This window comes from Rhipicephalus sanguineus, chromosome 3, assembly GCF_013339695.2.
Source record: "Rhipicephalus sanguineus isolate Rsan-2018 chromosome 3, BIME_Rsan_1.4, whole genome shotgun sequence".
NCBI lineage: Eukaryota > Metazoa > Arthropoda > Arachnida > Ixodida > Ixodidae > Rhipicephalus > Rhipicephalus sanguineus.
Genome location: NC_051178.1, coordinates 141,695,603 through 141,706,445, shown reverse-complemented (window position 1 = coordinate 141,706,445; position 10,843 = coordinate 141,695,603). Strand labels below are relative to the sequence as shown.

At 42.6% G+C, this 10,843-nt stretch overlaps 1 protein-coding gene across 2 annotated transcripts in view; it reads left to right on the top strand.

Moving 5' to 3' along the window:
• LOC119387312 (histone deacetylase 6-like) overlaps nucleotides 1-10,843 on the top strand; it is a 132,939-nt gene that overhangs the window by 84,497 nt on the left and 37,599 nt on the right. Inside the window, exons 1-2 of one of the 2 annotated variants that reach the window (XM_037654662.2) lie at nucleotides 9,280-9,355; nucleotides 10,218-10,293. The exons of the other annotated variant lie outside the window; for it this stretch is intronic. Of the exons in view, the coding sequence (XP_037510590.1) occupies nucleotides 10,232-10,293 (62 nt within the window). The 5' untranslated portion in view covers nucleotides 9,280-9,355; nucleotides 10,218-10,231. Of the gene's footprint in view, nucleotides 1-9,279; nucleotides 9,356-10,217; nucleotides 10,294-10,843 lie in introns of those variants that run through there. 2 annotated transcript variants of the gene reach the window in all.

Sequence of the window (10,843 nt, the reverse complement as noted above, 5' to 3'; positions counted from 1 at the left end):
CGCCGCAGACATGAACGAAAATTACGACTCGTCATAGCAGTACCGTTGCCGTTGACGCATAACCTGACAAAAAAACCGGGAGGAATCGAACTGACGACCTTCAGGCTGATCACTACGCCACGAACACCACACGACGTGGGCTAAAACGACCAAAATCTGCGGTAAAGGGGCCCCGTCACCGTATTCACCGCTTTACGACGACGGGGCCCGTCACTATAAGGACGTCGCTATTATGACGGCCCCGTCACTATTACAATTGCACTACGGTGACGGGCCCGGTCACTTTTACGACGGTACTGCGCTGACGGGCCCGTCACCGTAGTCAGTGCCGTCCTGACTAGCATCCCGTTATGGCCGAGTTCTCTCTATTTCATCTATGCCGCAAATTAATTTCTTTTCTCCTCGTAAGTATATAAACTGTGGCATGCATAAGCAGAGTTAATAGGGCCCCCCATCTAGCTCCTAGACCCCTTCGCTTTCCCTCAATAAAAGTTATTCTCTAATCCAAACTCAGAGTTTCATTCATTGGATTTTGTTCTTGGTATCTCCCAAATTGGGTACACAGATTGCGTTACTTCGCTTAGTACCGATTAGGCTAACTCGCCAACAGTAGCGTAGCTAGAAATTTTTTGGGGGAGAGGGGGAGTTCAACCATACTTTATTACATGTTCGTGCGTGCGTTTGTATGTGTGCGTGTGTATATATCGCATACAAAATTGAAAAATTTCTTGGGGGAGGGGGGCAGTAAGAACTATTCCGCCCCTCCCCCGCCCTGTCTACGCCAGTGCTCGGCAATATGTAAGCCTACAGCAGCAACTTGGCACAGAGTGCCGAGCTGGCGGCATAATTCTGTGAAAGATAATGAAAGCGTGGGATATTTTCTCCGGCGTTTATGGAAGCGTCGGGATTCTAATGATCCCGACTGACTGTCTTACGGGTCATTCCACGCCAAACTCCCCTGCCATTTTGGCGACCATCTTAAATTGTAATCGAAAAAATTGTGCTGATTTATTGCACTGAAAGCAGTGGATTGCTAGAATATTCAGAGAGAAAAATTTTAGAAAGAATATTTCAGAGTTGAAATTTCGCAGAATGTCGCCCGAGTGATGTTTATCTGAAGATTTATTATTATAGTACCGTTTTCTTGTTTCAATACCAATTTAGCTTAGGATATAGCAAAGGGGTTTGTCTAAGGTGTTCGAAGCTCATTAATATTACTGCAATTTTCGGTCATACACATCATCCAAAAATTTTGCAAAGTGTTCTATGTTTTGCATTTTCCCCTTATGATATTGCGCTATATATAATATTTTAGTAATGAATGCTTACTCTACAGAAGGTATATTTGCGTTAAAAATATTCTCAGACCACTGGCGTTTCTAATTTTACGAGAAAAAAAATGACAAATTTGAGAAAAATCATCATTTTGTCCACATTATATCCAATTTACACCACGTGGTGCTTAAATACAAATCATCTTTATACCTCAAATAAAGCAAATAAATAGTTATTCTTATATGGCAAGAGTATGACTAGAATTTTTGTTTTAAGGAAGAAAATAGTTTTGACGGCTATAGTCTTCCCATTTGGTCACAAACACGGTAGCTTCCCTCTTTGAAATTTCCTGTTGCCGTCAATGGGAAACTTCAAAAAATTATTTTCTTCCTTAAACAAAATTGTAATGATAAAACTTGCCATATAAGAATTACTATTAATTTGCTTTATATTGAGGTATAAATATGATTTGTAATTCGAGCACCGCGTGGTGTAAATAGCGTCTTAATGTTGACCAAAAGGACGGTTTTCTCAATGTGTCTATTTTTTTCTCGTAAAATTTAGAAATGTAAGTGTCTGAAAAGTACTTTTGACGCAAAATATGGCTTCTGTAGAGTAAGTAATCGTTACTCAGATATTCATATATAGCGCATATTATAAGGGGGAAATGCAAACATAAACATTTTGGCAAAATTCCTGGAGGCGTATATTTAATAAAAATTGCAGTGATATCACTGAGCTTCGAACACCTTACACAAACGTTTTTGCGTAGTATCTAAACCAAATTTAGCACTGAAACAAGAAATGATACTCTCAGAATAATTTTTCTGACAAAAAACACTGAGACGACATTCTGCGAAATTCGGAAGGCTCCCATGACCAAAAATTTTTTTATCTCCGAAATATTCTAGCAATTAGTCGTTTTCAATGCAAGAAATTAGCACGATTTTTATCGGGTACATGTGAGATGGTCGCCAATATGGCTGGGAGGTTTGGCGTGGAATGACCCATATACGCCATAGCTGGGCGAGGTGCGTCACCACATTGGCTATTATGCAGATGCCACCAATGATCCGTATATTCCCGGTCAACGAGTTTTTCCTGATCTAGGAATTTCGCTAATCACTGCATTTAATATGACAGAGCACCAAAGGTGTTAGAAATTGAATTAGTTTATGCATTTAAGGCATAAACCCAGATTTATTTTTTTTTTTGCGTCAGCTTGTAACATGAGAGATAATAAAAGATACACTTACTGTTTTCTTCTTTTTTTTTTTTCGTGCATCTTACCCTTCGATTAGCGAGGAGCAGAAATTGTAATGCTGCTTATTATTGAACAAACTTGTTGTGGTGAATGTGCACTGTATAAACTGGAGCAGCGGTACTCGCTGAACAGTTTACTGGGCGTTCATGTATACATATATTGGACTCAAAAGGCGCAGGTGCAGGTGCATCTCCCAAAAGTTGGTTTATGGGATTTAACGTCCCGATCAAGCGACATGCTATGGTGGAAATAATTAATCACATGAAAATAACAAGTGCTGGTCTCGATAACGTTCAGCCTATTCACCTGAAATACATCTCTCACGTGATCTCGACCCCGTTAGCCTATGTCATTAACCTTATGTTTAAAACTGGCATCTTCCCATCGCAGCTTAAAAAGGCCAAGATAATTCCAGTCTTTAAAAAAGGCGATAGAACGTCTATTGTTAACTACCGACCGATTGCCATTCTTTCGTCGTACAGCAAAATCATAGAGAAGTGTATTGAAAAACGATTATCTAAATACCTAACTAAGTTTCGTATTTTATCCACTCAACAATTTGGTTTTCGTGCAGGCTATTCAACAGATTTCGCACTACTCTCCTTTACCGATTATATTAAACACACTCTTGACTCTGGTTGTTTTGCCGGAGCTCTCTTGATTGACCTCTCTAAGGCATTTGATTCTATAGTTCATAATATACTATTAGCTAAACTTAACTCAATAGGTGTTGTAGGTAGTGCGCAGGAGCTGATTAATAGCTACTTATCCAATAGACAGCAAGCTGTTTGTGTCTCTAACATCCTCTCCACTTTTAAATCTATTGACAAAGGTGTCCCGCAAGGTTCCATACTGGGTCCGCTTTTATTCTTAATCTATATTAATGACTTAACCTCAATTTTAACACACAGTCAACCTTTCTTGTACGCAGATGATACAACTATAGTTACTAAAGACAAGTCCATCGATGCGCTAACTAATAAATTGTCCTCTGACTTCTATAACATTCATAATTGGTGCACAGCTAATGGTTTAACAATTAATACCAATAAAACACAGTTCATTGTCTTCCATTCCAGTCATAACGCTCTCTCACCTACACCCGCTATTACTATAAACGGCCACAGCCTTCTTAGCGCTACTAAGTGCACATTCTTGGGAGTAGTCCTAGATGCTCATCTCAAGTACCATCATCACATTTCACTTATAAGGCAGAGGATTGCTCATGGTATCAGAACACTAATTAAAGCACGACCATTCTTTCTCCTTGCAGACTTTGCTTAAACTGTACTACGCCTTCATCCACAGTCATATCACGTACTGTATCACGTCATGGGCGAATACCTATCCATCTCATATCCTTCCACTTCAACGTCTCCAAAACCAGGCCATTCGCATCCTAACATTCAGTTCACCAATCACCTGCGCGTCCCCACTTTTCCAACAACATAGTGTACTAACAGTGTGTGATTTATTCAAATATAAATTGGGGATTCTTGTATTTAAATGTCTCAACGGTACCATAACAGCCACTGTTTTGGAGAAATTTCAATTGTTAAACTCTAATCCTACTAGGTTTGAATCAAACAACAACTTTTTACTCCCACATGCACGCACTAACTACGGCAAACATACTACCATATTTGCAGCCATTCAGTTTTGGAATTCAATACCACTAAGCACTAAACAATTGTCATTACCAACTTTTAAAAAAGAACTTAAACATATTTTGCGCAATCATAACTCATCTGTATTTCTATATCGGCGTTCTCTTACATTTAGAGCCATTACTGTGTTCGTTATTTTTTCACATTTATTACTCATGCACATTGAAGTCGTTTCAACAGCTATATATCATTCATTAACGTCATTATGTTCCCGATTTACTGCCATGTTTATTGTATGTTTCGTTCTTTTCATAGCTTTGTATAATTACTAGACGTTGTTTTGTTACCATTTTTACTGGCATTTTTTATTGCATGTTTGCGTTGTTTTTATTACTATCAGTAATTACTTAACGCTTTTTAGTTGCCATTTTGTTGTACTTATCAACATGTAATTTTCTGACAGGAGGTCCCCTTTCAGCCTTGTGCTATGGGACCTCCTTCTGTATAAACTAACCCCAATGCGTGTATATTTTTTTGCGACAAATAAAGATTTTTGATTTGATTTGATTTGAAACGCCGTAAGTGGAAGGCGCTCGATAATTTCGACCACCTGGGGTTCTTTAACGTGCAGTGCCATCGCACAGTACACGGGCTTCCAGGATTTCGCCTCCACCGAAATGCGACCACCGCGGCAAGGATCGAACCCGCGTCTTCCAGGCCAGCAGTCGAGCACCGTAATTAATGAGTCAGCGCGGCGGCAGATTCACAAGTGTAGTTCACGTTCAGGTTTAGCTGTACGAAAAACGAATCTTATCCAATGCTACGTTTCTACGCTGTATACAGCTTCATTGCTACAGAGATTGATTGCATATTTGTTTACCCATTTCGAGCCGTGTCGTTTTCCATGCATCTGAGCTTGAAGCCTTGACTGAGTGGCGAAGGGCGAGTTGCCAAGGGACAATTTTTGCAGACTTTGGCAACGGACTAGACAAAGCAACTGTGCTGAGTCACTTCATGCTATCCCGCTTTGAATTCAACTGCGCAACGGCGCGAACATTTTGGAGTAATTAACTGGCACGATTACATCATCTCATACCTTCCTTCAAAAGAGGAAGGGCAGAGGTAGGTTAAACAGACGCGAGTTTTCGGTTTGGTACCCTGCACCGGTGTGGGTAATGTTTCGGAAAGAGGACAAAGGGAGAGAGAGAGAGAGATAAATAAAAAACGACGTTCTAATTAGCGCCTTCAACTCATTCTTTCAAGATAGGCAGCATGCAAATTGAACGTCTATTAATTATATATGAACCTCAGCGAGGTTAGACCTTCACTTTCCTTGAAATATTGCTTTCCTTACTAAAACCACGCTTCGGGATATAAACGTCCTCACACTGTTTTGTTGGTTTATTCAGATACAATGATAGGCCGCATCGAATCGACTAACTAGAACATTTAAACGCTACGGCATCAGTTAGAGAGATAGTTTTCAAGGCGGCGGTAATCTACGAAACATTCTGCTCGCTCGAGGAACCATGACAAGCCTGCATGGCAAAAAGAGACGTGGGACGCGCGCTATGCGTGGACCTTTCGTTAATGAAATGCAGTCGATCATTTAATTCTGCGGTGGAGGTCGATAGAGAGATCCACTCCCAGCCGAAAAAGAATATAGGTGAAGGCTGTCAATAAAGAGCACACTGGTTTATCTACACACATTGAAAATGGAAATGAGAACAAACCGGTAGATAGAACACACACACGCGTGCGCACACTCCCACACACGCACGCACGCACGGACACGCACACATACACGTACGCCCATGCACACGCACACACACACACACGCACACACGCACGCACACACACACACACACACACACACACACACACACACACACACACACACACACACACACACACACACACACACACACACACACACACACACACACACACACACACACACACACACACACACACACACACACACACACACACTTGATCTATAAATCAAACGTCCGTGAACGCTGATAGAGGCAAGTGCTTGTTTTGTTTCCCAATTAACTAGCATTCATGGATAAACACAGAGTCACATAATTGTTACTATGGAAGCCTGAGCCCATTTCTGCACTGCCGAGGTCTTCATTCAACGTGGGGCTGTCATGCAAGCGCAATGATAACAGCAAACAACATTTAAATGGGCGCATGAAGCAATACATATATATTCCTCGTATGCGAGTTATCGAACGATTAATTGACTATTCAGTAAATAGATGCGATCTTTGTGTGCTTTACCAAGGAGAACTGTATACTATACATACATCGTCCTATCATAGGGCACTGGATTTATGCGGACTAAGGACAGCAGTGAATATACGTCGCTGTACGTGTTTTTCTGGTCTCTGGTAGAAGCCCAGAAGCTTGCTTCGCGAAATGTCAGCGAAGCGACAACTTCAACGAAGTTGTGAGCGTGTATCGAATGTGAATGACTGGTAATAGTCGAAAAGGCTACTGGCAGTAGTCGCAAATTCTGGCAGTAGTCGAAAAGGCTTCGGATACACTTGACCGCTTGCTAAATGGTGTTAGTGAGACTAACCGGCTCCGAATGAGACGATAAGGTTTGTGGCGAAACTATAAGAGGGTACCCACAACAATAGGATCGGGGCTGCCCGCGATTTAATGGGGCCCTGCAACACTTTTCTAAGTAACCATCGAATTACATCATTAAGAGCGTTTATTGCCTCACGAATCGACCGCCGTAAGAATTTTTTCAATCCGTCAAGTACGAGCGGAGTTAGAAAGATTTGTCGCACGCTGTGATTGCTTTCTCTATTGTCTCGTCCCGACGAGCGCGCTGGAAGATAATCAGGGAGGGATGGCACGGGGGAAAGAAGTTACGTCACGCCCGCGTCATCGCCTTGAGCACTTATTCTTTTTTTTTTCTTCGAACGCGCGGCTTACTTTCAGTGTGATAGCGAGTGCGCGCGCGGACAGGTGGCGGCCTCCCGCGGCGGCATCGGTAACTATGCCCCTCGCGATGCTCGAATCAGCCAATGGCCGTGAATTTTTGGGTATATGGCGTGGTCATTTGTGTATATGGCGTGGTCATTTGTTGTCATCTTCTTTCCATCATTTGTAGAAAGAAGAGGGATCGATTTCTAGCTCACTTTGAGAATTGTAACTGGCCGCGTGCTGCGCTGTAATATTTGGCTCGCGTGTTCTCAGGACCCTCGACTGCCGATCGGCAGCGTTTCTGACCATGCTGAAAATGTGTTGCAGGGCCTCTTCAAAAAAGAATAATAAATAAAAAGTTGCGTGAGAGGAAAAGCATATGCTTGCACAGGATGGTAATCCATTTTTTAGCCTACCAAAGAACACAGGGTAAGAAAGAACGAATCAGAAACAGCGCTTAGTTCGAACGTTTAATTTATTTTGTGAAGCGACACATGTGTCAATGTATAGATCACATTCGTTTACCTCTGTTTTAAAATGTAAACTTCTACAAATGCGTCTGTGTGAGCTGCTGCTGCATGTATACATGCATGCTGCTGTCACAATTGCTTGGTGACGGCTACCCCTTTCCACATAGTTGTTAGGATAACAAAATAAATAAAAAAAATATATATACATATATACAGTCCTACAAGTTCAAGAACTCAGTAGCCATCGCAAATATTAGTGTCTTCAAAAAAACGCTGGAGCACTTTCATTGCTTTATGGTTTATCCTAGTCGGCCATGGGCCTATATAGTATTTTCGCTAAGGAAAAACGTTCGCTCAGATAGCGTGTGAAGTTCCTGTTCGAGTCGCTGTCTATGTGTGTCGTGCTTGGGACAGTCGAGCAACAGATGATGCACATCTTTTTTTTTCGCACTGTGTGCGCGCTAGAAAAGTTACGGTATGATAGGTCTGCACCTGCCCACTCTAGTAATTGCTCTTTATACTAGCCAAGCGGAGAATACTTCATTATTCTAATGGACAGTGTACAGAGTAAAACATTGATATCTAACATGGGAAACACCGTCACGTCGCAGAGAAAACATAAGCGACGAAGCGAGCACAGCACACACAACAATTATCATTTTATACATCGTCGCCAGCATTAGTTATTAACGAAATTACTCACGCATCGGCTCTCTACTCGAGACGTATGAAATACAGCGAACCATACGCGATTCTGAGATCTATACTGAGCAATGACGTTTGAAATCCAAAGAGCTCGAGAGCCTGTTAATCGTATCCTTCTTTGTACGTGAGTTAATCTGAGTGTTTTTGTGTGTCTTAGCGAGACAATACGAATCCGAGCGACTGGGAGTTTTTTAGAGTGGATGTTAGTGAATCGGTATTCGTGTAAACCCGAAGGAATCCGAGCGAGTCCGAATCGCGTATGATTCCACCTCTTTTTTTATTTTTTTTTCTGTGTTTTCTGTGCCAGTGAAACACAGTTTTCAGCTTCTCTACTACAGTCGGTAACGAGAGCGCCAGTTCCCAACATATGGTGCCCAAGTTTGAGAGCGGCGCTGTTTGTTAACACGGCGCTTGCGTTTCGAGCAGTATGAATAAACAAGACAAGAAATAAAACAACACGGAACAGTATAGGACACCAAAACCACTGCCGTACGATCGTAGTTTTCTACAACAGAACCATTTATCCAGGTCGCCGCAGTGGCTCAGTGGTTGCGGTGCTCGGCTGCTGCGAAAGACGCGGGTTCCATCCTGGCCGCCGTTGCATTTCGATGGAGGCGAAATGCTAAAGGCCCGTGCACTGCGCGATGTCAGTGGAAGTTAAAGAACCCCAGGCGATCGAAATTATCCGACGCCCTCCACTACGGCACTTCTCATAGTTTTAGTCACTTTGGGGCGTTAAACTGGATAACCAAACCAACCAGAGGTACTTATCCATCAATTAATACAGCTGCATTCTTGCCGCAGCTGCGTGCAACGCGTACTGCGTCGAACGCGTTTGCTGCAGCCAGCGGAATGTCGCGCCGAGGCGCGGACTGCAGGTTATTTCCGCACATGCTGTATAAATGATAGCACGTACACACTGGCGATAAGCAGACACCCCTAAGCTAAACTGCATGCCATCTGTGACCTCCGCATTTTTTGCGCACGTTCGTAGCGAGTGGCTACAGAGCTGAAAGCGCATCTGCACGCCTACAACTGTAACAAGCGCGTCAGACGTCGTTGCACCTATCCCCGACGGTGACGTTCAGGTGAGTGTTTCCGCGGGATCTATATACTGTTTTAAATAATAATAATAATATCCAAGGTTTTACGTGCCAAAACCACGATATGATTATGAGGCACGCCGTAGTGGATGGCTCAGGAAATTTCGACCATCTGGTGTTCTTTAACCTGCCCTGACATCGCACAGTACACGCTCCTCTACCATTCCGCCTCCACCGAAATTTGACCGCCGCGGCCGGGATCGAACCCGCGACCTTCGGGTCAGCAACCGAGCACCGTAGCCACTGATCCACCGCGGTGGACTCCATATACTGTTTACAACAGCAAACATCATATAATAATTGTTGGGGTTTCACGTTGTAAAACCACGATATGATTACGGGAGACGCCACTCCTGAAATTTCGACCACACGAAGTTCTTTAACGTGCATCTAAATCTGAGCACACGGGTTTTTAGCATTTTGCCTCCATCGAAATGCGACCGCCGCGGCCGGGATTCAATCCCGCGACCTTCGGCTCGGCATGTCAAGAACGATAACGATTACACCACCACAGTGGGTGTACAAAACAAACACATGGAGTACGACGAACATAGTCGGGAGGACACATTTTATCTGATTTTATTAATATATTTTTCAGACCAGTTCATCATTTAAAAAGTAAAGTGTTTGTTGTAAGAATATTTAACAGATATAACCATGTGATGTGGACAATATCTTGTCATAAGAAAGATAACGAATGAGTTTTTTTTTCTTGCGCTTGCTGCTGCTTCTGGTCCAAAAAAACAAAAAACAAATAAAAAGAACTAAACAAAACAAGGAAACACATTTGTTACTGCGTACGCTGTTGCCGGGCCTCAGTTTGACCCACTTCTTTTCGCGCCCGCAGAGTTCTCTTTTGAAATGGCTACTACGTGCTACGTAACCGACAATGCTATGCTGAAACACTGGAATCCGTTGAAAAGGCAAGTGAACAATAGTGTTTGTCTTTAAGTGTTTACAATAAATGTTAAACACATGTCTTTTTCTTTAATAAAAGTGTAGAAAAGCGAAGTGAGCGGCCACGGGAGAGATGCGCCAATACACAGCTGAGAAACTATGTTGACTACTCTGTATAACACACAGACATATATTTAAGTAATGCTAAGCCTATAGTATAAGCATGCTAGAAAAAAAAAAGTAACGCCAATGCCGAGAGACAGTTGACAGGAGAGATTTCTCACGCATGCGCAGGCCTCACTAAAGCCACCACGCACCCCCCTCCCCCCGCCCCCAACTCTTATCACCTCAACTATGACCACAACACGCAGAAAGACAGCAGGTGAACGGATCGAAGGGGACCGTTTCCTTGTTAGGCACAACCTATAATTAAGCCAACAAATAACTTCTAACAGAGTAACTTCTATGTTTCGAGCCGCAGATTGTCTCTTTCGAGAGATCCAAAAGTTATGAGTATCTAACATTATTGCAAATATTATTGTTCAGAGGCTTTAATTCCCAGAGAGGCGGCGATGG